General features: G+C 38.6%; 1 protein-coding gene across 1 annotated transcript; it reads right to left on the bottom strand.

Moving 5' to 3' along the window:
- Positions 1-4,901: 4,901 nt before the first annotated feature.
- LOC107768991 (eukaryotic translation initiation factor 2 subunit gamma-like) lies at positions 4,902-11,686 on the bottom strand. Its single transcript, XM_016588163.2, has 9 exons — positions 11,552-11,686; positions 9,771-9,920; positions 9,547-9,608; positions 7,885-7,997; positions 7,706-7,808; positions 6,517-6,744; positions 6,205-6,423; positions 5,747-6,007; positions 4,902-5,513 (listed from the first exon to the last, which is right to left on the bottom strand). The coding sequence occupies exons 2-9, from the start codon at positions 9,874-9,876 to the stop codon at positions 5,211-5,213; spliced, it is 1,395 nt and encodes a 464-aa protein (XP_016443649.2). The 5' UTR covers positions 9,877-9,920; positions 11,552-11,686; the 3' UTR covers positions 4,902-5,210.
- Between the last annotated feature and the right edge of the window lie 15,817 nt (positions 11,687-27,503).

The following is a 27,503-nucleotide window of genomic DNA, read 5'->3' as shown; positions in this document are numbered from 1 at the left end:
AGCTTGAAGTTTATTTGTCACAGGGACTTGAGGAAGTAAATCCCGACGGCTCATTTAATCTTTTGGAATGGTGGAAGGACAAAGGAAAATACTTTCCGATCCTTTCAAGGATGGCTAGAGACATTTTAACCATTCAAGCTTCAATAGTGGCATTTGAGAGCTCTTTCAGTCAAGCAAGACTTCAACTCGGTGATTATAGAGCATCTATGAGGGAGAGCTTGGAAAAATCAGTACTTTTCAGAGATTGGATCCGTTCGGAACGAAAAAATTTTGGACTTGCTGAATCACAACCAGAGGTAGACGAAGCTTACGAAGAAATGCTAGCTGAACTTGCGGAGGATGCAGTTTCGCTCAGAAGCGGTGATGAACAAGCTTCTTTTCCGCCACCACCAACGAAAATTCCTCCGAACCTTGATGGATTTATGAAATTTGTAAGAGATACTATGTAAAATTAATATGTAACTTGTATTTTGGCACATTTTGATTAGTTTCTTTTTCTTCTCAATGGTGGTATTAGCACCTTGGTTGTGCTCATTCCATCGGGGAGGGGGGAACACTAAGAAAGATTAGGCCATATTTTGTTAATGTCATACTAATAAAAATTATAACGCATTCCTTTGAATATCTTTTTACAATATTTTTTGTGTCTAAATTTGAATTAAAAGATTTAAGTCACAATGATATAATATAATTTACAAGAAATTGCCTTAGATAAAAAAAAATTAAAAAAAAAAATAGCCCGGAACACAACCCGTTTAGGCCCGTGGGCCCGATCCATGTGGGCTTAGGCCAGAGCCCGGGCCCTAGATAAAAAATTTAAAAAAATAGTCCAGGCCCACTTAAGCCCACATAGGTCCGGGACCGGCCCACTTAGTTCGAGACCATTAGTTCGTGGTCCCGGTCCTGATTCGGTTACCTCCAAAAGCTCATGAAGCACGGGACCGTTTAAGCACGGGCCTACATAGGACGGGCCCACGAGGTCCGTTTAGGCCGGTTTGCCAGCCTTACTTCTATGTATAGATCTCTACCAAGGAGGGCGTAGGTAAACCATGAACCGCATGACAGAGCTACAAAGAGCGAGAGCCAATGGCATGTACTCCACATTCTTTGGCCTATAACTTGTCTCTACGTGTATGAATAGCAAAACTGTTAATTAAAATGAAAAAAAAAAACAAGATAAGAAGAAATGAATGAAGTGTTAAAAAACTTAATCTTACTATGACTGAGAGTGATGATCCATACATAACTATGGAGAACATCCGTAGAATCATCCCCATTCTATCTGACAGGATCTTTGAGAGAATTTCATTCACAAAATTACTTGAGAATTTTTCGAGACATGTTTATAATCTTTGAAAGCACAAGAATACACTAATTTTGCACAAGCTTTTTTTTTTTCTTTTTACTTTTTTGTAAATTTAAGTTGTTGGAAACTGAAATTATTTTTCAATTACTCCCTCCGGTCCATAATAAGTGACCAATTTGCTTTGAGCACACCCATTAAGGAAATAGAGAATTACACCCCTTGTCACTTGGCCCAACAACCCATCAGAAAATGGTCCACGTTTGGAGCCCTTACCCAGTGTAGCCCAGGTTATACATAACCTGAAAATTACTTTTCATTAGTTTGCCCACCTTTTTTTTCTTCGTTCATCTTCTTCCCATGTCACACCTTTGCACCCCAAAATTTTTCTACCATTGTTCTTCTCCTTCAATATTTCTTCCAGATTCAAAGATGATAATCTCTTATGAAGTGCATTATTCTTTAATTTTGTCACTTATGGTTCAAAAATTCGATTTCAGAATGGGTTTTCTGATTTGTTAGTTGTTTGGAATGGGTGTTGGCCCAATTGATTGGAATTATCAACATGAGTTCAAAACTTAAATTTCAAGTGATTTGGAGTAGATTTATGCCGGATTTGAGTTAAATTTCAGAGGATGCCCAAGGAAGAAGAAGAACCAGTGAAGCTCCATTGATAGGATTTATTTGTATAATATTGTATAAATAGTATATAAAGTGTATAAACACCTCTTATACACTATTTTATACAAGGTTGATACATTATTTACATGTATTTAGTAAATTTCTCATATTTTCTTCTTCTTCTCCTCCTCCTCCTCCTCCTCCTCCTCCTCCTTCTTCTTCTTCTCATTCTTCTTCTACACCTATATACATACTGTATCACGAATATTTTTACTACTGTGATTATACATCTTTATATACTTTTATACAACTATATACATAATGTACCTCTTTGTATAAAAGTGTGTAACATTGTATAATAATGTATAATATTGTATAAATAGGTTTTTCGCGTTTGATTTTGCGTTTTGTAGTTATGATAGGTATGTATAAACTTAGAGAAAAAAGAGAATAAAAACTCACGGATATTTCACGCCTAAAGATACACAAATAAGAAAACAAAAAAAACAGTTCGGAGAAATATTGGTTATGGGAGAAGGCATGAATGAGTGTTGACTGAGTGTCTCGATCAATGGTTACACTAAAAATAGGGAACTGATTTTTGTTTGCATATGATACTTTTTTATTAATTAAATTAAATATTTATGGGTGAAAATGAGGAGAGAGCTACAATACGGTAGGTAGGTGATGAAAAAAAAGATCAAGTTGTTATAGTTAAAGGAAATGGTAAAAGAAAAGGTCTTATTGATATTTGGCTACACATTTGCAAACTTGTAACTGAGCTAAAATAGTGCAAGGTCCACTTATGAAATGCATTATTGTGTAATTTTGTCTAAAAGAAAAGGTCTTATTGATATTTGGCTACACATTTGCAAACTTGTAATTGGGCTAAAATAGTGCAAGGTTCACTAATGAAATGCATTATTGTGTAATTTTGTCTTAAGGAAATAGTAAATTCTAAACAAAAATAGTTAGTGTGACTAAACTACCCTTCATTAAATGTTGCACCATAATTATAGTAGCACTTACTTCTCTTCTCAAATGTGAGGAGTAAATGACCTTTTAGTAATACACACATAAGGATAATTTTAGAAAAACAAATTCAATTTTTTCTTGATTATATAAATTGACACTTATTTCAGACCAAAATAAAAAAGCAAATTGGTCATTTAGCAGCTTGGAGCAACTTAAACCAACTTCCAGCACCGAACGCCCCTCCGCTCCAAATCAGAGTCCAAATGATCCACGACCATAGTCTTAGTTCCGACATCAGTACAATTTAATAGACATCCCGAAATCAATTTTTTTTTCCGATTTTATAGTGGTGGTCTAAAATATTCTGCAATCGTCCACTTGTATACCACCAGTCCACCACCGTCGACACTTTTAAGTTCAAAAAAATTATTAGCCATAACTTTAGGACATTTTATGATAAGGCTAATGATCGACCGTGTCATGGACAATTTGCGGTTACTCAATAACTTAGGTACTTTGTAGACGAAGAAGATAGTGTACTATAATCAAGGCAGAATACATAAGTTGTGTACACTTTTTACTTACACATTCAATCTTAATTCAGTTCATTTGAACAGTTCAATTACAGCTTAAATGTGTCATTTAGACACAATATGCTGACATGGCAGCACTACACTTTTCACTTACACTCCATCTTAATTCCGTTCATTTGAACACTTCAATTACAGCTTAAATGTGTCATTTAGACACAATATGCTGACATGGCAAGTGTTTCTCATATTCTTCAAGTGTGTGAAATCATTCAAAAAAACAATCTCCGCACACTTCTTATCGGAAAATGTATAGCTTATGCTGGAAAATTTTCCGGTCATCTTCTTAACCCAAATTGTTTTTAGATTTGTTCATGCTAATTACTACTGTATCCTCCTTTAGATCTGTGCACACCTCCACTACCACCTTTAAATCTGGCCACCATCATAAACTTTTCATTTTCCTTCTCAATTTTAAGATCTGATTGGCGCTGCAATTCTAGCCGAAAAAGTAGCAGCGCCGCTAGCTGCCAACCTCATCTTTTCTATTTATCTTCCACCATGTGAGCAACCACAGGATGGCACGAACAGGAACAGTGGCAAGAGCCCTCTCATTTCCACTCGTTCGACGAAACTTTATTTTTCCCGACGAAGTTTCGCTTTTTGCTCTAACAATTAAATTTTGTGACTTGAATATTAATCTTAACCAGATGCGGCAAGATTCGAGCAGATCTGGCAGGAAATAACAAGTTTTGGTGACCCTTATACGTCGGTGTCGTCTTCTCCTCGTTTTTTCTTTTTATTTTTGTCTACAGATTATAGATCTAAAAACATATGGTGAAACTCCACCATTATTTAATCAGCTCGGAATTTTGTTTTCCGACGACTTTGTGGTTTAGTGGAATTTTGGTGTTTCCGGCAACCTTCATGCTTCTGTTCATTTGTTGTTATGACTAAGCCCCATTTTTTGTTCATTTACGTTGGATCTAAATTGGTTATTCATTGGTGTTTTCCCTTCGTTTGCTGCTCTTGTTTGTTTGTAAATGATTTTATTAGTAATGTATTCCTTCTGCTCTGTGTTCGTTTTCTGCTGCGTTTTGGGGGGGAAAATGGCCGAAAATTAATTTTTCCGGTGAGGGGTAGTTGGGAAGACGACGACGAGTGGGGTTAAGTTAAATCCACGTGTCCTCATCATATTCGTCACTTCGGTGTGTGAAATACACGCACCTTCTGTGTTTGGGTGTCTCTGAATTTTGTGTCCAAATGACACATTTAAGTTGTAATTGGAGTGTTCAGATGGAACAAACTTAAAGATAGAATGTCTAAGCGAAAAGTAAGGACAACTTTAAGGGGCGTCGATGTATTCTGCCCATAATCAATGGCACGAACCAAAATTGCCTAAGCAAGTCTCTGCATTTGGTGGCAGACATGCTAAAAAACTTTAGTCCATAAACTTGAACGGACAATACAAGTTGGTTCAAAATCTGCCGCAAGCTCAATATCTCCAATAGAACTCATTTTACTATCAACCCGACCTAATGAATTACAAGGTACAACCACTCGAACAAGGCATGGAAAAAGAGGGGGAAAGAAACATGTCTTCAGTAGGAAATGTAAAATATCGCAGATTATAAAGTATCGAAAATTCCAAATAATGTTTTCTCCTCCACCTAGCAAAGATTGTTCCCAGCAACTGCTTGCCTTCCCACATCTAATACCGTCTTATGTTGTTTCACTACTTTATCTGTCCTTTTAGTAATTGATTGTGTAATCCGACTCACTTAGACGGGGCACGGTGGAACGTCAAGAGTAATACCAGCTTGGATTTGGCCCCAACCAATAAGACGCCAGTGCTTTTCAATTCTCCGGCTAAGAGCAATTTTTTCACCTTTGCTTGTACACACTGGGGACGTCAACTGCAGTTTCGCGAACACATTTTTAACAGCAACCACTCGAGCCCCAGTTGACATAGAACCTATATTTAACATAAGGATTTCTCCCTTTGCCAACTTGGAAACTTTACCCTGTCTTTCCGAGTCCTTTGTCCTCACACCCAAAAGACGGCGGAGCAAAAAGAAATTCACCTGCAATTCAAAGGAGTAACACCAGATTCAATTAAGGATATGCAAGTGTGTGGGCCTTAAACAATTAATTGGAGCTAACAAGCAAGCCTAATAAACTATAGTTAATTCAAAAACAATAAATTAGAAAAAGGATATGATAATTCTTTAGAACAAATAACCGTTACAAACTTGTATACAAAGGTAATTTTTAGTTGTTCCATAGGCTTCTGAAGTGTTTGGAACAAGCAATTTACCTCTAGTTCGACAAAAACTTCAGGAAGTGACCCAACCTCCCCAAGAACCTGACCCACCAATCGATCAGCACGTGTCAGCGTAGGATCCATGGTTGTTCCAACTCCAATTAGGCCTCCAGGTACAGCAAATTGTAGTTCATTTTGCTCAGCAAACAATGACACGATTCTTGAATATATGGGGGTACATTTAATGTTGCCACTCTCATCCTTGACAACAATACCTGGACGAACCTCGATCAATTGATTTACCTTCAACACACCCTGCACAAAGAATTCAACTACTGACTCAAATATGTAAACCCTGCAATGAGATTTTCTTCGTGTCCAGGTCAAAACAAGCACCAAACTACAGTAAAATGATGAAAACAAGAGTCTGTTGGGTCGAACACAAAGTTCTTATGGCAAAAAGATACTGCAAGCTGTAGCAAATAGCTAGTTTAGGGAAACAAGAAAGATACCTTTAAAATACTGCCACCAGCAACGCCACCTCTGATGTCATCAACTTCAAAACCAGGTTTATTAACATCAAACGACCGAATAACGATCATATTTGGTGGTGAAGTGAAATCCCTCACAGGAATGGGAATCTTTTTCACAATATATTCAGCGACAACATCAATGTTATACTTCAGCTGAGCGGAGATTGGTACAACTGGAGCACCATCTGCTACAGTTCCCTGAAAATAGTGTTGAAGTACAGTATCATGATATAGCTTCACATATCAAGCATAGAGACGGCGCGAGGCTAACCAATAGCATATACCACTAACCTGAATAAATTTCTGAATAGCTTCATGCTGATTGATGGCAACATTTTCCTGAACAAGATCAACTTTATTTTGAAGAATTATTATATGTTGGAGGCGCATAATTTCAACAGCAGCTAAATGTTCAGAAGTCTGAGGTTGGGGACAGCTCTCATTGGCTGCAATTAGAAGTAATGCTCCATCCATAATGGCAGCTCCATTAAGCATGGTAGCCATGAGAATATCATGACCCTGCATCAAAAAACATAGTATAAATGCATACTCGCTAAAAATAATATATGGCTTATAGACAATTAAATTTAATCATACGATGAACTAAAGAACTGACATGATACCAAATGTAGGGGAAATTTTTACACCTTTACAATTTCAATCAAGTCTTTTGTTGTACTAAAAATGTCCACTCAGAAATGAACAGTGAAGACACAGCAGAAGTGGATGAAAATACACAACTACTAAAGGAAGATAATTATATATCAAGAAGTTGCAAGATACAGCATGAGATGGCAGGGAGATGCTTAGACATCTTCACTATGATTACTTTAATGCAGCAATGGTAATGTGCAACAAAAATATGGATTCCCTTCTATGAAAATTTTGCCTTTTATTTAATGATATGGAAGCAAGTCATTGGCCTAAATCCTTATGCTTAAAGAGGATAGTATCTAAACATGGGCAAGTGAGGATAAACTCAACTTTATGTTGACAAATCGCATAGGCTCAGTACTCAAAGCCCAAAGCCATCAAATATATGCAGGGATTTTCAGTCAAAGCGACAATACAATAAGCACCTTCGAAACTTGAAGGGCTCAAGGTGCTAAGATGGGCTTCACCAATGATTCTTTAAATAAAATCAGCCAAATAAAAACTTGCTCCCTAAATAGGAAGAATCTCGGAATTCTTAGACTTCTTCAAAATGCAAGTCAGATCAAGTAGGAACTTGAGCTCTCACTGCATGAACAATCAAGCATTGGCAGCACAGCTGAAGCTCCCTACAAACAAAGCACTAATGATCCACCGAAAGACTTTTTTGACACTTCCATTTTGGTTTTATTCCAGAATCACGATAGCTAAGATATTCTATGGTATATTCATCTCAAAATGCAATTATACAACAAATGTTTATCACCTTGTAGATTAACTTAAGAATACGAGCAAGATTGAACAGTAGATTGGCAAGTTAGATACTTACAGGACAATCAACAAAAGACACATGTCTCAGCAATTTCATCCTGCAGGTCTCAAAACCAGGGACATCACACATGGGACTGTCTTCTTTTCCACTTCCATATGCCCTGAAAAGATTTCTGTCAACTCACAACAAACCAGATGAAGCAAAAGAACAATTTTCCCAAAAATTCAAGAGCTTACTTGTAGCACATGGGTCTAGGACAGCGCTCATCTTCACATTTGTATATCTTCGCATTAGCATACCCAAGCTTAATTGTAATATTACGCTCTAGCTCATTCTTAAAACGAACAGTCTGCAGAATTTAGGGGAATAATTAATTGTTATTTTCAAGTAAAATAGAGTATGACACTGCGCAAAGGCCTTTTTTTAATGAGAAGGTATGAATTTTATTAATGAGTACAAAGAAAGTACAAAGAGAGTGCAAAAGAGAAGATTTCTTCCTTCTAGATATTGAAGGAACGCAATAGATCTAACAGTGAAACTATATGATATAATCATTTTCCTATAACACATACGAAGACTCTTCAAACATCTAGTTTTATATAAGAGATGTGCTCAATTTTCCAGAAAATCATCAATCATTTCTCTCTAGCCGGATGTTCAAGAAAATGCAGCTAGGTACCGCATCCCAGTAGAGAATACTTCCCATATCTGATGACTGATTATACCAAAATAAACTTCTACACATAAGAAGCATCTACTGTAAAATAATAAGCTCCTGAATAAGGCAAGCACCATGAGTTGCATTCTCAAGTAAAACAGACAACTCTTGGAGGAGCAATACCCATCCTGATTATCATATATGGCCAGTTTTCATGATTTCCTCCCATATTCAGCAACAAATTAATAACATGCCTTGACAGAAAATTCTTTGCCTTTCCATAGCAAAGAACCAACCACCCAAATGCAACATGTTCTTAGCGTTTTCAAATATGTGTAAAACATTATTCTATTTATAAAAACTGTTGTTACTACCCTTTAAGCATACATATGGTACTACAAAGAATGCAAGCTGTAAGAGGAAGATTAGATAGAACTAAGGACTTGAAGATCACCATTTCAAACCAATCACTAGGATGAACAAGCCACAAAAACAAGAACATCATCAAGGATCTCAAAAGTTGATTCATCTAGCCTAAGTTCCCATTACTAAAAGAGGATCCATCTCATGCAGCAATTTAAGCTATATGGTATGCTTTACCATGCTAAATCAAGAAACAACACTACGAATACATATGGTACTACTAAGAATGCAAGCAGTAAGAGGAAGATTAGATAGAACTAAGGACTTGAAGATCACCATTTCAAACAAATCACTAGGATGAACAAGCCACAAAAACAAGAACATCATCAAGGATCTCAAAAGTTGATTCATCTAGCCTAAGTTCCCATTACTAAAAGAGGATCCATCTCATGCAGCAATTTAAGCTATATGGTATACTTTACCATGCTAAATGAAGAAACAACACATTGAGTTTATTTCTTCACAATGACAGAAACAAAGATAAAAGGGAAACAGAAGAAAATGAGAAACCCTACTAACGAATTGTTTTTACCAGAATTTGATGAACTACATAAATGTAGAAAAAGAAACATTATTAACTTGGCAATATTCAACATCAACCAGTTATACTCGTAATAGGTTATCTACAATTAAGAGATGCTATCATGTTTTATTAAATCGACATATGATTTGTATTCAACTAAGAAGCAGATGAAAAGGGACGAGCTCACAAGTCACATCCAACAGGAGTCTTATGAACTAAAGGGAAAAACTGTCTACACTTAAGTTGGTCTACACTTAAATTGAACGCCAATAAAACTCTGAAATAAAGATATACCTGCACACCAGATATAGCCTTTACAACTGTTGACTTTCCATGAGCCACATGGCCAATGGTACCTAGAAAAAGGAATAAAATTTCAACACCAACTCCAATAACGTATAAAAGTGTGTCCAGAAAAAGATAGTTAAAAAAAGACAAAAACCAGAATACCACTGCACTCCAATATACAGAATAAGGGAATGCAAAATAGATAATATCTTCAACAATCATTAGTTTACCTATGTTTATTGTAGCCTGACGAGAAATGACTTCAGGTGAAAGTGGATGCAGCTGTGCTACATCCAACTTGCTTAGGTCCTGCTCCATCAGTCCTTTTCTAGACATTTTGGATGCTCTTTGATAAATTCAGAGATCAGTAATTTTTGAGTCTGGAATTTGGATCAGAGAAAAAGAAAGTCATCCACATAATTGCAGGTGACTTAAGAGAGAAAATCAAGCAGTCTACTAACAAACTCAAGGCATAGAATCACATGTAAGCGACCTTGATCAAGAATAATACTTTTGTTAGACCAAGAAGAATATCATTCCTATATTCCTCAAAGCTCTTACAGAAAGTTTTGTTTCTCCCTTATATGTAGAAAGGGTAGCACCCAAGGGTGTGGCTTGGTGGTCAATGAAGTGGATTGGTAACCATGAGGTCTCAGGTTCAAACCCTAGCGAGACAAAAATATTAGGCAGGCTTCTTCCCATTTGTCCAAGCCTTGATAGATATAGTTATCCGGTACTTGTGTTGGTGAGAGTAGCAGGTACCTGGTAGAATTAGTCGATGTGTACACAAGCTGACCCGGACACCATAGTTATAAAAATAGTAGAACCTTATCAATAAAAGAGTAATCTCCAAACAACACACTCCAATTGGAGAGCAATCAATCAATAGTTTCCAACACCTCAAAGCAGTAATAGAAGGAGCTCTAAGAGTCAACAGAGCTTAGTTACAAGTTTTGGCAAACATGCCCAATTGATAGGTGATGGCATGGCAGTGGGACATAGAGACATGCTAGAATTGCGAAGTGCAACATATACTAAGGAAGGTTTTTTTTCTTTCTTTCAAACTAAATTAGAGAACAAAGAAACCACTCAAAAACAGAAGTTAGAAAAGAGCCCCCCCTCTTGTTTTTTCTCTCCTTTCTTTTTGTGCTTCCATTGGGAATAGAAGCAAGCGTACCAAATCACGGAACTCTTTCTATTACCCAATGCAAAATTGCAAACAAAAGAAAAAACCATTCGCATTTCTAAACACAAAATTGCATTCCCGTTAGAGAAATTGTTTTATTTTTATTTTTATTTTTTTGACAGAGAAATCCGTTAGGGGGCCAACCCTTAGGACCAACCACAGCCTTCAAAACTGGCGATAATGGGCCCGCCCCTCTATTCTTCTTCAGTTAAGTAGCAGGCTTAGTTCGCATTGGCCCCGACTCGAACCTACGATCTAAATCACAAGTTCTTCAACCTTTGGCACTTGAACTAAGCCTGGGGGCACATTGTCGTTAACAGATCAAAGCAATCATTACCGCTGATGATTCATCTATTAGACCTCATTTCCTTCCTAATTCACATCCATTTACAAGAAAAAGTGGAACTCCTTTTGCTTTCCAATTAGCATAGCAAGCCAAAGACAAAGCAACTCACAAACAAATCAATTAAAGTAAATGCTTCAAACTTTGAATATACAAACTTAGCATATCCCAATAAGCGAGATAGCTTAAGCTTTAGATTATTACCAATGCAAACACTCCTAAAACCCTAATCTCAAAAATCTCACTTTACTATACTTTATATTCCCACAGACTAATCATTTTCGACGAATTATAACGAATAAGAACTAGAAAAATAATATTAACATTACATATATGCATCTCAGATATTTGCACTTGTAAATGAATATAAAAATATTACAGCGGTAAAAAATAAAATAAAACAAAATTGAATTTCTTGCAAATGAAATCGAAGAAAGAAAAGACCAGCTCCGCCGTATCCAGCGGACGGACGATGGACTCACCGGAGTGGAGTGATACGGTGTACGGTAGCCGTCGGAGTGCTTATGTGCTTGAGAGAAAGGGAGAGAGAGCTAACGCGAGAAGTGCGATTTTAGCTGATGATATTTACGTTTGAGACCACCAACTTCTTACTCATTAAATTACAGGAAGACCCCTTACTTTCTAGTTTTCGTAGTTTTACACTTTTACTACTTTTGATTATCATAGTTATGCAGAGATCGTAATATAGCAATTATTTTTATCAAGTGTTTAGTTCATTATATTAAAAATTAAATGTATAGTGTAATAACTTAAACTTATATTTAATTTAAATTTGTACAAGTGTTTGGAAAAGAATTTGAGGAGATCACAAGGATAGTTTTGACATTTTAAATACTATATCCATGTACAACTTAACCATGATATTGTTATACCATATGATATTGGTATAAAATGGTACATCAATTGGTGTAGTAGATTACACCAAGATTAGCTATACATAATTTAAAAGACAAATCAAACGTTGAATAAATTAAAATCAAATCTTATACCATGATTATGTCAATAGTCCATCCAACCAAACGAGCAGTGAATGACAAAACAATCTATGTATATCGACTTACTTTACTTATCGAGTTACACGCCTTAACAAATATTTGATCGAATTAATTTGAAATTTTTATATAAATATCCAGCTGGATTTATCATTTATTTTTTCTAGCCGGTATATATAGATTTTTTAGTTCAAGTGATTGAGCGAACAGCTATTTAAGTGATTATGCGAAGGAGCGGACCTACATGATATCAAATGGCTTTATATTAACCCACTTCATCAGAAAATTATATTATACATATAGGTATATTCGATTTGCATTTGAAAAAATATTACATAATTATTTAAAAGTTAACCCTACTTAGAACAAAGAGGAATTTTCAGAAATCACTATAGTTAAGTGGCTATTAACGTGCTATAGCTACAATCTCCATATTTACTGGGTATAGCTAAAAATTTCGTTGCTACTATGTTGTATTCCATGTATTCGTGCGACTGTATTTATAAATACATTGAGGTAATCTACCTAAATATAGGGATTGCAGCTGTTTAGTTATGTATTCCATGTATTCATGCGACTGTATTTATTAATCCATTGAGGTAATCCGCCTAAAAAATAGGGATTATATCTATTTAATTATGTATTTTATGTATTCGTGTGACTATAATTATAAATATAGTGAGGTAATCCGCTTAAAAAATAGGGATTGCAACTGTTTAATAACGGAAAGCACAATAAATGAGAGTTTATCTATTTGATTGTATATACTGTATTTAATTCGGATATATGCATTCTTATATATTTTACATTGTATTCAATTTTACTATATTAAATTTAGTTGCATTCAAACAACAAAAAATCAAGAAATAAGGTGTATACTTCAATTCGACTGTATACATTATATTCAATTCACCTGTATTCATTCTTAACTATTTTACATTATATTCAATTCACCGTATTCAATTCGACTGTATTCAAACAATAAAAATCATAAAAACAATGATATTCGGTTGTATTCAATTCACTAAATTCATTTGTAGTTGCTTTTACACTGTATTTAATTCAGTTGTATTCAAATAAAAAAAATAAAAAAATACAGGGATCTGCCACAAAAATAACCTTCGGAATACATAAATACGGGATAAAAAATATATATTTATATAGAATATAATATATTTGAGTGTATTTATAGGAAATACAATGTATTTGTATCATTGAATATGACTCAATAGCAAAGAAGAGTATTTGTATCAAGTAAAAGTCAGAGGCGCGAAGGAGATGGTAGACTCCGGATGGTAGAAGCGAAGAGGGAGTAGGAGAACAGATTTGGCCATGGCTACAGATTGAGCTTTTAAAAATCTGGAACAAAGTCTCCGGAGAAGAAAAAAATATGAAGCAAAGTCGCCAGAAATTTGAACAGATTTGGCCATGGCGGTAAGTCGCCGGAGAAGACGGCGGCTTGCCGAAGAGAGAGGCAAAAAGGGAGAGAGAATTGAGGGAGAAGAGAGAGGGTTGAGGGATCAATTGTATATGTTTGTATTTTGCTATAGAATATAAAAAGTGACTATTAGTAATAAAAATTTTAAAGTGTTTTGGTTTATAATAAATATGATGTATTATTTTGCTATAGCATGTGAAATTTCCTAGAACAAATGCAATGTCCACCCTACGGGCAATGTTGGTTCAACTCATTAAAAGGAGACCAGGTTCGAATAAATTTGACATATCATTTGACTTTTTTCCTATATCTATCTATATCTATATTATTATAAAAGCATGAATAAACCTAAAATAATTTTCACTAAAAGTCATAAGAAAAGAATACAACTGGAAACAATACATATTAAAATAAAGATGTCACAACTCCAGTTCGCCCTCCGTGAACTGTCGTGACGGCACCTAGTCTCTACGACTAGGTAAGCCTAACTATTTGCGAAAAAAGGAAATGAAAGATAAAACCAACTAAAAACTGCAGAATAAACATAAATAGAACGTTTAAGATGTCGATCGGCATATACAATAAAAACTCTCAAACAAAAATAACTCCCAAAACCCGGAATCTCATGAAATCACAAGCTAAGGATATTACATAGTGTTCTAACTCCAAAATATCTAAATCAAAGTGAATACAGAAGGGCTATAACTACTAGAGAGAATGGAAAGGGACTCCTCGGTCTGCGGATGCGGCAGATATACCTCAAAGTCTCTGGAGAATCGCCTCGCCTCAAGGATAATAGGGTTGAGCCGAAGGACCTGGATCTGCACATAAAAAACATGCGCAGAAAGGGCATGAGTACACCACAACAGTACTTAGTAAGTGTCAAGCCTAACCTCGGTCGGGTAGTGACGAGGAAAGTCAGGGCCCTACTGAGGTTAGATGAAAAATAGGGTAAAACAGTGTAGAATATGACAATATAATTAAGTACTAACAGTATGAAGTAACACAGGGTAATAAGAATAATAACAACTACAACAGAGGGAGAAAAACACAGAGGGAATATAACTCCACACAGCAATAGCAACCGGGGATCTCCCAGGATACCGTCCTGCAATCCCCAAATGCAAATATCCAGTGGATCTCCTGGGTGTCGTCCCGTAGTCCAACTCATAGTGCCCGGGGATCTACCGGAATCCCGATCCGTAGTCCCAAATGTAAATATTCAGTACTAGGGGAATCTACCGGGTGCGGTCCCGTAGTTCCAATGTAAATGTGCAGGGGGATTTACCGGAATACAAATTTGTAGTCCCAAAGTAAACATGCATGGGGATCTCCCGGGATACTGTCCCGTAGTCCCAAAGTAAACACACAGCAGCAACACGAAGAATATTCAATTCAATCCAAATTTCATATAAAGGTAAAACAGGTATTTCTAACCTAGCATGCTGCACAGAATTCAATTAAGGTAGTTTGAGCAAGTAAGACAATCAAGTTAATTAGACATGTTTCCCTAAGCTAATAGTAGACTTAAATTACAAGTAGTATAAACAGGGAAAGAAATACAGTTATAGTTACTTAATGCAAACAGGATTTTCAACAATTAGCATAAGTACGCACTCGTCACCTCACGTACAAGGCATTTCAAATATCAACAATACCAAATCCTAAGGGGAGTTTTCCCCACACAAGGTTAGGCAAGCCACTTACCTCGAACCAGCTCAATCAACTCGAAACCACGTTCTTGCCAGGAGTATCCGACTCCAAATGGCCCAAATTTATTTAAAGTAATTGCATAATGTAAATATAACTCCAAGTCACTAATTCAACTAATTAATTCTAAGCTAATACGCAAAATTAGGAAAAATGACAAAAATGCCCCCGGGCGCATGTCTCGGAATCGGGTAAAATTTATAAATTTGGAATCCTCACACTCTCACGAGTTCAGTCATACCAAAAGTACCAAAATCGGACCTCAAATGGTCCCTCAAATCACCACTCAAAGCTCTCTAATTAACCAAGCCCTAACCTTCAATTTACCACTGATTTTCCTTCAAATTTCATGCTTACAATGATAAAAATCACCATAATAACGAGCTTAAGGACCAAAGACCTTACCTCAATGAATTCCTCTAAAAATCTCCCTTGAAAATTTCCTCCAAAGCTTCACCCCGAATGAAAAATTGAGAGAAATGGTCAAAAATCGCGAAGGGTGGAATTTATAGTTTCTGCCCCGGCAAAACCGCACCTGCAGTTAAATAATTGCACTTGCGAACCCGCTCCTTTTGTCCGAGGTGTGCACCTGCGAACTTTACTTAAAACACCAGGGTCGTACCTGCGCAAGAAATCCCGCATCTGCTCAATCGCAGATGCGACCAGGACCTCGCTTCTGTAATCCCAACCTGCCCCTCTCTTGGCCGCATCTGTGGCTTCCTATCCGCTCCTGCGTGCCCGCACCTGCAGTCCCCTAGCCGTAGGTGTGGTTATGACAGCAACAAAACTATTTCAGCTGCTAAACTCAACTCAAAATCACCCGTTAACCACCCGAAATCACCCCGTGGCCCTCGGGACCACAACCAAAGGCACGAGCAAATCATATACCACCTTCCAAACTTATACCAATCCTTAAAACACCAAAAACAACATCTAAACATTGAATTAACCATGGATTCAAGCCTAAAAACTTTAAAGTCTTCCGAATTCCGCTTTCGATCAAAAAGTCTATCAAAACTCGTCCGAATGACCTGAAATTTTTGCACACACGCCACATTCAACACTATGGAGCTACTCCAACTCTCGGAATTCCATTTCGACCCCTAGATCAAAATCTCACTATCGAACCAGAAACTTTAAAAAATTTAACTTTCGGCATTTCAAGCCTAAATAAGCTACGGAGCTCTAAAACACAATCTGAACACGCCCCTAAGCTCAAAATCATCCAACGGAGCTAACAAAACCGACAGAATTCCATTCCGAGGCCGTCTTTACACTGCTCCGACTATGGTCCAAATTCAAAATCTTAAACTCTCATTTAAGGACTAAGTGTCCCAAACACTCCAAAATCCAAAGCGAACCTTCCCGGCAACTTACAATAGCAGAAACAAACACAGGGAATGCAGTTAATAGAGGATCAGGGCGTTAAATTCTTAAAACAACCGGCCAGGTCGTTACATCCTCCCCCTCTTAATTCGTTCGTCCTCGAACGAGCATAAATACATACCTGAAGTAGTGAAAAAATGAGGGTAACAGTTGCGCATATCCTGTTCGATCTCCCAAGTCGCCTCCTCGACCGGCTGACCCCGTCATTGAACCTTCACGGATGCAATGTTCTTTGACCTCAGCTTCCGAACCTGCTTGTCCAATTTTGCCACTGGCTCCTCAATATAAGATAGATCCTTGTCCAACTGGACTGAACTGAAATCCAACACGTGTGACGGATCGCCGTGATACTTCCGAAGCATCAAAACATGAAATACCAGCTGAACTCCTTCCAAGCTAGGAGGTAAGGCAAGCTCATAAGCAACCTCCCCAACACGCCTCAATATCTCAAAGGGATCAATGAACCTCAGACTCAACTTCCCTTTCTTCCCAAACCTCATAATGCCCTTCATAGGTGAAACACGAAGCAGAACCCGCTCTCCAACCATATAGGAAACATTACGAACCTTCCGGTCCGTGTAACTCTTCTGTCTGGACTGGGCTGTACGGAGTCTATCCCGAATCACCTTAACCTTCTCCAAAGCATCCTGAACTAAGTCTGTGCCCAATAATCTAGCCTCACCAGGCTCAAACCAACCCATCGGGGATCTACACCGCCTACCATACAAAGCCTAATACGGTGCCATCTGAATGCTGGACTGATAACTATTGTTGTAAGCAAACTCCGCCAGTGGCAAGAACTGATCCCAAGACCCTCCAAACTCCATCACACACACACACGAAGCATATCCTTAAGAATCTGAATAGTGCGCTCGGACTGTCCGTCCATCTGGGGGTAAAATGTTGTGCTTAACTCCACCCGAGTACCTAACTCATGCTGTACGGCCCTCCAGAATTGTGATGTGAAATGAGTACCTCTGTCTGAAATGATGGAAACTGGAATACCATGCAGTCGGACAATCTCCCGGATATAAATCTCCGCCAACCGCTCCAAAGAATAAGTAGTACACATAGGAATGAAGTGCGCACACTTGGTCAGTCGATCCACAATCACCCAAATGGCATCGAACTTCTTCAAAGTCCGTGGGAATCCAACTACGAAGTCCATGGTGTTCCTCTCCCACTTCCACTCCGGAAGCTCTATCTGCTGAAGCAACCCACCCGATCTCTGGTGCTCATACTTTACCTGTTGACAATTGAGGCATCGAGCTACAAACCCAACTATATCCTTCTTCATCCGCCTCCACCAATAGTGCTATCTTAACTCCTGGTACATCTTCGCGGCACTTGGATGAATGGAATACCGCGAACTATGGGCCTTCTCTAGAATCAACTCCCAAAGCCCATCAACATTTGGTACACATACCCGACCCTGCATTCTCAATACCCCGTCATCACCAATATTCACATCTCTGGCATCACCATGCAGAACCTTGTCCTTAAGGACAAGCAAATGAGGTTCATCATGCTGACGCTCCCTGATACAATCAAATAAGGAAGACCGAGAGACCACACAAGCTAGGACCCTACTGGGCTCCGAAAGATCCAATCTCACAAACTGGCTGGCTAAGGCCTGAACATCCATCGCCATAGGCCTCTCCGCTGCTGGTAGATAAGCCAAACTCCCCAAACTCTTCGCCCGTCGACTCAAAGAATCGGCCACCACATTGGCCTTGCCCGGGTGATACAAGATAGTGATATCATAGTCCTTCAGCAACTCTAATCACCTCCTCTGGCGCAAATTAAGATCCTTTTTCTTGAATAGGTGCTGCAAACTCTGATGATCAGTTTAAATTTCACAAGGAACACCATACAAATAATGATGCCAGATCTTCAATGCGTGAATAATGGCAGCTAACTAGAGATCATAGACAGGATAATTCTTCTCATGTACCTTCAACTATCTAGACGCGTAGGCAATCACCCTACCGTCCTGCATCAATACCGCTCCAAGGTCAATCCTCGAGGCATCACAATAGACAATATAAGACCTCGAACCTATAGGCAATATCAAAACTGAGATTGTAGTCAAAGCTGTCTTGAGCTTCTGGAAGCTCTCCTCACACTCTTCCGCCCACTGGAACGGAGCACCCTTCTAGGTCAGCCTAGTCATAGGTGTTGCAATAGATGAAAACCCCTCAACAAATCGATGGTAATAACCCCCAAGCCAAGAAAACTGCGGATATCTGTAGCTGAGGATGGTCTGGGCCAACTCTACACTACTTCCACTTTCTTTGGATCCACTCGTATACCCTCACTTGACACCACGTGACCCAAAAAAGCCACGGAATCCAACCAAAACTCACATTTTGAGAACTTTGCATATAATTTTTTTTCCCTCAAAGTCTGAAGCACTGTCCTCAGGTGCTGCTCATGATCTTCCCGACTCCGAGAATACACCAAAATATCATCAATAAAGACAATGACGAACGAGTCAAAATATGGTCGGAACATACTGTGCATCAAATGCATAAAGGCTGTTGGGGCATTGGTTAGCCCAAATGACATAACAAGGAACTCGTAATGACCATACCGAGTCCTAAAAGCAGTCTTCGGGATATCTGGCTCCCGAATCTTCAACCGATGGTAACCTGAACACAAGTCAATCTTAGAAAACACTTGTGCACCCTATAACTGGTCAAACAGATCATCAATATAAGGCAAATGATAATTGTTCTTCACTGTAACTTTGTTCAACTGGCGATAATCAATGAACATACGCATAGAACCATCCTTTTTCTTCATAAACAAGACAAGAGCACCCTAAGGTGATACACTGGGCCGAATAAAACCCTTATCAGGCAATTCCTATAACTGCTCCTTCAACTCCTTCAACTCAGGAGGAGCCATACGATACAGAGGAATAGAGATGGGCTGAGTGCCCGACAAAAAATCAATGCCAAAATCAATATCTCTGTCGGGTGGCATACCCGGAAGATCAGCTGGAAACACATCAGAGAAGACCCGTACTACTGGGACTGAATCAACTGTAGGGGTATCAACATTAGTAACTCTCACATAGGCCAGATACACATCACACCCATTCTCAACCATTCGCTGAGCTTTAAGGAAAGAAATAACTCTACTGGGAGTGTGATCTAAAGTACCCCTCCACTCAACTCGTGGTATACCTGGCATAGCCAGCATCACGATTTTGGCGTGACAATCAAGAATAGCATAATGGGGCGACAACCAGTCCATGCCCAAGATAACATTAAAATCTACCATGTTGAGCAATAATAAATCGGCTTTGGTCTCAAAACCACTAAGAGCAATCAAACACGACCGATAAACGTGGTCCACAATAAGAGAATTTCCCAAAGGAGTAGAAACATAATCAGGGAAACTCAAAGAATCCCGAGATACGCCTAAATGCAAGGCAAAATAAGAGGACACATAAGAATAAGTGGAGCCTGGATCGAATAAAACCTATGCATCTCTATGACAAACCATGACAATACCTATGATGATAGAATCAGAGGCAACAACCTCGGTACGAGCAGGAAGGGCATAATATCTGGCTTGGCCTCCCCCTCTAGGGCGACCTCTACCTCCCCGACCTCCACCTCTAGCTGGCTGAGCATGTGGGGTAGCAACTGGTATTGTAATCATAGCCTGAGAACTCTGCGGGGCACGCTGTGGCTGAGAAGTCTGTGGAGGTGCACCCCTCCTAACTTTGGGGAAATCCCTCACCATATGACATGTGTCACCACATCAAAACAAGCTTTTGGAGGATGTGGTGGTTGTGACTGGCTCGGGCCAGGTCTACTGGACTGACTACTGAAAGTACCCCGTGTAGGAGGCGCACTAGATATCGGAGGTGCATAATAAGGCCCCTAAGTCTAGGAGGAGCTGGAATACCATTGGCTGCTGTGAGAGCTGAATGAGTCCCTCAATAAACCGGTGAACTCTCTCATGAACTATAGCAACCAAGGCTAGTTCATGCCTAGCCAAGTTAGTGAAATGGACAACATCCTCCGAAACAATCATAGTGCCCTGGATGCTGCCTCAGCAAATGCTCAAATTCCGCGCGCCATGCGTCCCTGAAGCTCTGAGGAACAAACTCTCTCAGGAACATATCTGAAAACTGAGTCCAACTAAGGGATGCTGCCTCAGCTAGACTGTCCAACTCAAAAGTACGCCACCACTAGTAGGTGGCTCCTTGAAGCTGGAAGGTAGTGAAAGAAACCCCACTCGATCCTGATATACCCATAGTGTGGAGGATACGATGACACTCCTCCAGAAATACCAGGGCATCATCTGATGCTAAACCACTGAATACATGAGGCTTACACTTCTTGAACCTCTCAAGCCTCCGCTGCTCATCCTCTGAAGCCGATGCCCTATCCTCGGGTTGATCTTGGACTGCAGGCAATACCGGTATAACCTCTGGGATCTGATCAACCTAGACTCGCTGCTCAGGAGTGTGGGCGGTGGGAGTATGTGCTTCTCCCCCAGCTTGGGATGTGGCCGCAGCAAGGGGAATCATCCCTGCTTGAGCTAGAATGGTGTACATGCTCACGAACTGTGCAAGAGTCTCCTGAAGAGCTGGAATAGTAGTAGCAGTAGGCTTAACATGTGCCTGGGCTCCGACTGGAGTTGCTGGAGGCTCCTCTACAGTAGCTCACGCGGGTGCTCTAGCTGCACCATAGGCGCGTCCTCGGCCTCTACCCCGGCCCCGACCTCTGACGGCTCTAATAAGGGGCGCGGGCGCCTGATCATCTCAGGTAGCACGTGTCCTCACCACCTGTGAGAGAATAGAAGACAGAAGTTTAGAATTGTGATATCAAAAATCTGGCATGACAAGGAAATCAAATAAAGTGGAATTTTTCCTAACAGTTACATAGCCTCTCGTAGATAAGTACAGACGTCTCCGTACTAATCTACGAGACTCTAATAAACCGGCTTGTGATTCATAACTCCTATGAACCTAGAGCTCTGATACCAACTTGTCACGACCCCAGTTAGCCCTCCGTAAACTGTTGTGACGGCACCTAGTCTCTACGACTAGGTAAGCCTAACTATTTGCGGAAAAAGTAAATGAAAGATAAAACCAACTAAAATTGTAGAATAAACATAAATAGAACGTTTAAGATGCCGCTCGGCATATACACTAAAAACTCTCAAACTAAAATAACTCCTAAAACCCGGAATCTCATGAAATCACAGGATAAGGATATTACATAGTGTTTTAACTCCAGAATATCTAAATCAAAGTGAATACAGAAGGGCTATAACTACTAGAAAGAATGGAAAGGGACTCCTCGGTCTGCGGACGCGGCAGATATACCTCAAAGTCTCTGGAGAATCGCCTCGCCTCAAGGATAATAGGGTTGAGCCGAAGGACCTGGATCTGCACATAAACAGCATGAGTACACCACATCGGTACTTAGTAAGTGCCAAGCCTAACCTCGGTCTGGTAGTGACGAGGAAAGTCAGGGCCCAACTGAGGTTAGATGAAAAATAGGGTAAAACAGTGTAGAATATGACAATATAATTAAGTACTAACAGTATGAAGTAACACAGGGTAATAAGAATAACAACAACTATGGCAGAGAGAGAAAAACAAAAAGGGAATATAACTCCACACATTAATAGCAACCGGGGATCTCCCAGTACCGTCCTGTAGTCCTTAAATGTAAATATCTAGTGGATCTCCCGGGTGTCGTCCCATAGTCCAACTCATAGTGCGCGGGGATCTACCGGAATCCCGATCCATAGTCCCAAATGTAAATACTTAGTACTGGGGAATCTACCAAGAGGAACAGTTTACTAAATATGTCTGAGTCATTTCCATCATCCTCTTCCCTAGCAAAAATTAATATGTCTCCTACTCTATATAAAACCTTGTCCAAAAAATATGATTACCTCTATGAAGTAGATATCCTGCCTGATGAACAAAAAGTATCCTCCACTGAACTACCTATCATAAACCCCTACTCAGCTTTTTCCAAAAAATCATTTGCACCTTGGACCCACATTCGTTCCTTAGTCCAACACAGACATAAAGGAGTTAAAGAATATGTTGCTGCCTCAAAACTTGACCAGCAACCTATTCTTGCCACTCGAGAGGAACAATTTATCACCCTTCAAATCCCAGATGATTTTCGTAGGTAATGGAGAGATCATGGTTCATATCCATTTTGGTGTTATCCTAATCGCTTTAACATATCACGAAAGAAAAGGTCAACCTGTTGTAGCTCGACTTTCTCTTCTAGATACAAGATACTTGGAGTACCAACATGCAAATTTGGGTACTGCAGAAGTTACCCTGAATGCTGAGACTGTCTTCACAACTATCTTTCCAAATTTCAACATGTCCCTTTATGATCCATACTTAACCGAAGCACTAAAAATCCAAGTCCAAATCCAAGGAGCCCTGCAAGCCAAAGATTCCATCCAAGCCACTCTTTATCACCAAATGGCGTGGCGAGTCCAAAATTATGCCATGGATCTTTGCCTTCCCGGAGGAGAAAATGCTTTACTCTTAAATATTGATGCTACCAAGGGAAATACCATGTGCACCCAAATACCCAGACAAATTTCCAGAGATGAACTTGTCAAAATTCTTCCTGATTCCTGGATCACAAATTATGAAAAGTTAAGAGAACTGGAGGAATCTCTGCAATCTGGTGAACCAACTTTTACCAAAAGAAATGACAAAACCGTCTGCATAAGCTTTGACCATTCCCATCTCAAAAACCCAATAAAACCGTCTTTTCTTACAAAATGATTCAACCCAAAGATACAACATATACATACCCTGAACCTGATGGAGAGTTCTTTTGGAATATACAAAGCATCATGGAAGAACATGACTGGTGTCAAAATTTTGACAGAGAAGGAAAAAGGGCTTGGTGATTCAAATGCCCCTTTACGGGACACTGCCCTTGGGATCTTGATTGCGACTGCCAAGACTGTTTGGAAGATCCAATTGGAGAATATGATGAACACTACCAGCGTCATTGGGAAAGGTTCGACCTCAACAAACCAAACCAAAATTCAAGAAAAAGGGGAAGACCACTGAAAAACAATTTCGAGCCAAATATGAAAATAAAGATCCTTCAATTAGCTCACTAAGCCGTCCAGGTAAATATGAATTTCTTGTCAGTTACAAACCCTAGGAATGGCTAATATTACCAGAAAAAATCAGTCCAAGCTGTGAGGATAGTGAAACCACACCTAAACCCAAATCACCATCAGCTCATACCCTAGAATCCAAAAGGTCACCTGAACCTGAAACTTCACTAACTCAAAAAATCACAAATCCCACACAACCACAGATATTCATGCTAAGTCCTTCAAGCTCCAGTCATACCCTAGATTTTCCTTCACTCCAACCTTTTGAAAAGGAGGGTATAAGCCATGCTCCAAAAATTCCCAAGAAAAATATAGTGCTACCTACTGGAGAAAAACTCCCCAACAAGTGACATCGAAGCAACAATGAACTGGCAATCAGAAAACTCCATCTGCCAAAACAAGGTATTGAACAACATTGGCAACACCATAAAGAACGTGACCCATACACAAAACAAAATGATGAGCAAAGTGGAAACAATTGAGAAAAAGATGGAGCAAACATTGTCTCACCATGCCGGACTAATCAAAGCCTTGGAACTGAGGTTGACAAATTTACAATACGAGATTTGTCCTCCAGGAACCTCACTTTTCCAATTTTTCCAACAACAACAAAAGGAGACGATTTCCATCAGAGAACAAATTCAACTTTTGAGAAATGACCACTTAGATCCACAAAAGACCCCAGTTTTCCCCTCAAAACCTACCTTCTTCTCTATGTATCCACAAGCATATTCCCTACCTAAATTAGACTATACCTTTTCTACTTTTCCATTTACCTCACAAAATCCAATCACTTTGATAGCATCCTAGGAAGCTCAACTCTATTCAAGGACATGGATGAAGCTTTTGAATCTCAAAGATGGCCTTTAATAAGAGTTCAAGCTAAAGAATTACAAAACAAGATTATTAGACTTCAAGTGCAAACAAAGAAGTTATTAATTGGGAGGAAGAGCTCAAGGATAAAGGATGTGAATTGGCTATGTGATAACATCAAGGACAAGGATAGAGTTTTGGAAGCTCCAAGGCCATATACAAGATCTCAAGCTAAAGAGTTGCAAACTAAGGTTGCTAGACTTCAATGGCAAATAAAGAAGCTTTTAATTGTAGAGGAAGAGCTCAAGACCAAAGGAGATGAATTGTCCAAGTTTTACAATTATTTGGTAGTCCAAATTGAAGTCCAAGAGGAGGAAGATTGGGTTACCAAATCAGCCCTTGAAGTCCACCAATAGGGCTCAAAATGACCTTAAAAGAGGTCCAAAAGGGGGTGTCTCAAAAGGAATCCAATTGGAGTCCAAACCAATGGCCCAAACTAATAGTTTTAAGGCCCAAATCTGCCCCAAAAGGATTTGGCCGCCCCCCACTTAATTTTGATGGCTTTTGTTACCCCTTAGGAGCCACCTACCTAAGTTTGATGGCTATTGTGACCCCTAGCAGCCCCCTACCTAATTTAGATGACTTTTTTAGCAACCCCCTACATTATTTTAAGTGCTTTTAACTCCTATAAATAAGGAGTTCTTCTCATTCATAAGACACAACATTTATTGATTAAGTATATCATACTTTGAGAGTTCTTTGAACCTTTGTTACTTGTGCTTTGAGATTTATCTTTCAACCTTTACTAGTTCTTAGTTCAAGGTAGTAAGATTACTTCTCTTTTATGATATCTTTGATTCCTTTGTGGTATTCTTAGAAGGTGATTAATACTAGTTATTAATTGTTGTCTCAAGTTACTCGTAAAGTGGTCAAGATCCGAATCTATTGTTTTGATTTGCTTTTTAAGTAAAGGCGTTTGATTTCTTCCATAAATCAAGACATTGTTACTTTGATCTTGTCAAGGCTATAGAACTTACGTTCTTGGAAGTTCTTGGAATTCTTTCCTTGAATTTGTCCCATATCCTTTATTTTCATCTCTTTAATTCTAGTTGTTCAATTCCTTGTTGTTATTGCTTCCGCATTTACTTCTCAAATTCTTACTCTAATTTGGATTCCCGACCTAGTTGTTATCAAGTGGTATCAGAGCGGTTTTTATCAAGATTTCGTTCTTGGTAAGTTTTGGGATTTCTTGAATACTAAGAGCAAAGAAAAGAAAAAAAAATTAAAAAAAATGAAAATCAGTTTTTAGAACAAAAAAATAGAATTGCGTGCTCTCCGGGATATTTCTTTTGTATCTAATTTGTTACCAAAAATTAACAAAGGAAACAAGAAGAGGGGATCCTAGATTTTCTTACTCTTTCTAATCTAAACATATAATTCTTTCCTTTTTGTTCGCGTCATGTTTCAACCGAGCCTAATAGTTCTAGGATTTGGTTTTTCTTTCATTAGTTCCCCAAAAATCTGAATTTTACTACTAAGAACTTCATACGAGTTGGTTTAACTATAAATCTACAAAGTATTTTGTTCAAAGGTCATTTCGAGAGAAAAAAAAGGATAAAGTGTGTGAGAGAACAATTGAAAAAAAAAACAAAGAAGCCAAATTTGAGAGATACATATTTCCTTTAATCTATGTCAAGATATCTCAAATAGGTAGTTGCAGTGGAAGGAGTAGATCTATGACTCTTGAAAGGTCGATATTACAATATATCGAATGGAAAGAAGACAATGGTAAAGTTATTTTTCAAACAAGAGCTAAAGTGATGTCTAGTATTTATACCCTTAGAATTGACAAAGCATTTAACTATAACTTAATTAGCACTTATATGGTTGAGAAATTGAACTTGCCTTGTGTTGAACATATTGATCCCTACATGTTGAAAGGAGTAAAGGTAGATAAAAGAGTGTTATTACCATTCTCTATTGGAAGGTATGAGGATGTGATTTGGTGTGATGTCATTCCCATGAATCGTTTTCATATCTTGTTGGGAAGGCCATGGAATATCTATAGAAGTGCTTCATATAGTATCGAAAAAAATAGATACTCTTTTGAGGTTAATGGGAAGAAACTCAATCTTGGACCTTTGACTCCCTCACAAATTTGTGCAGATGAAAAGATTGTTAAAAAGAATATGGAAAAATACGAGAGAGAAAAGAATGAGAGGAGTAAGGGAGTGCATGTTGACATTCCAAGAGAGGAAAAAGGAGAGGTTGTCTTGAGTAAAAAGAGTGGGATGTCAAGTGAGGTAAACAATGATCTTGAGAAAAAAGAAAAGAGAGAAAGCAATAAGAGAAACAAAGTTTGTAAGGTAGAGAGAGAGAAACAAGAGAGATTGAGTGAAGGAAAAGAACTCTTTAGTGAGAGAAAAGAGGCTAAGGGTGAGGAAAATATTAGTCTTGCGATAAAAGCCAAAGAGAGTGTAAGCAAGAAAAAAGTTTCTTTACTTCCTAACCCATTAACTCTTTCTTGTTTTAGTTCTTGTGATTTTGTGCAACCACGTGATGAAATACCTTTTGAAAGGAGTGGTGAGGCGCAAGAGATGGTGGCAAAAGATCCAATTGGATTCCAACATAAATTCGGCAATATCAATTCTTGTTGGATGGTGGAAGACAAAAGCTTGATTAAATTCTTTGTTATTAAACCTTTTGACTATTTCGATTCTTATTTACAGGGTTATGACATGGAGTTGCCTAAAAGCATTGTTAAGGTGGAGCCATTGCATAAAAGAATACAAGGTGATGATGTTCCATTGGTAAATAAGTCCAAGTATGGTATGTATAATTGGTTTATTTGCATTCTTGGTCTTTCTATAACACCTAAGGTATTTTTGGAGGTAATGAATTACACTCTTATTTCTTATATTGGTGACTTTATAA

The sequence above is a fragment of the Nicotiana tabacum genome, chromosome 7 (assembly GCF_000715075.1).
Source record: "Nicotiana tabacum cultivar K326 chromosome 7, ASM71507v2, whole genome shotgun sequence".
NCBI lineage: Eukaryota > Viridiplantae > Streptophyta > Magnoliopsida > Solanales > Solanaceae > Nicotiana > Nicotiana tabacum.
The sequence above is the reverse complement of the archived record's forward strand: the minus strand, read 5'-3'. Positions and strand labels throughout refer to the sequence as shown.

Coding starts and splice junctions, on each gene's coding strand:
- LOC107768991 (XM_016588163.2), bottom strand. CDS start 9,876: ATGTCTAGAAAAGGACTGATGGAGCAGGACCTAAGCAAGTTGGATGTA. Junction 9,609..9,770: donor TCAGGCTACAATAAACATAG/GTAAACTAATGA, acceptor TCCTTTTTCTAG/GTACCATTGGCCATGTGGCT. Junction 7,998..9,546: donor AGGCTATATCTGGTGTGCAG/GTATATCTTTAT, acceptor TAAATTCTGCAG/ACTGTTCGTTTTAAGAATGA.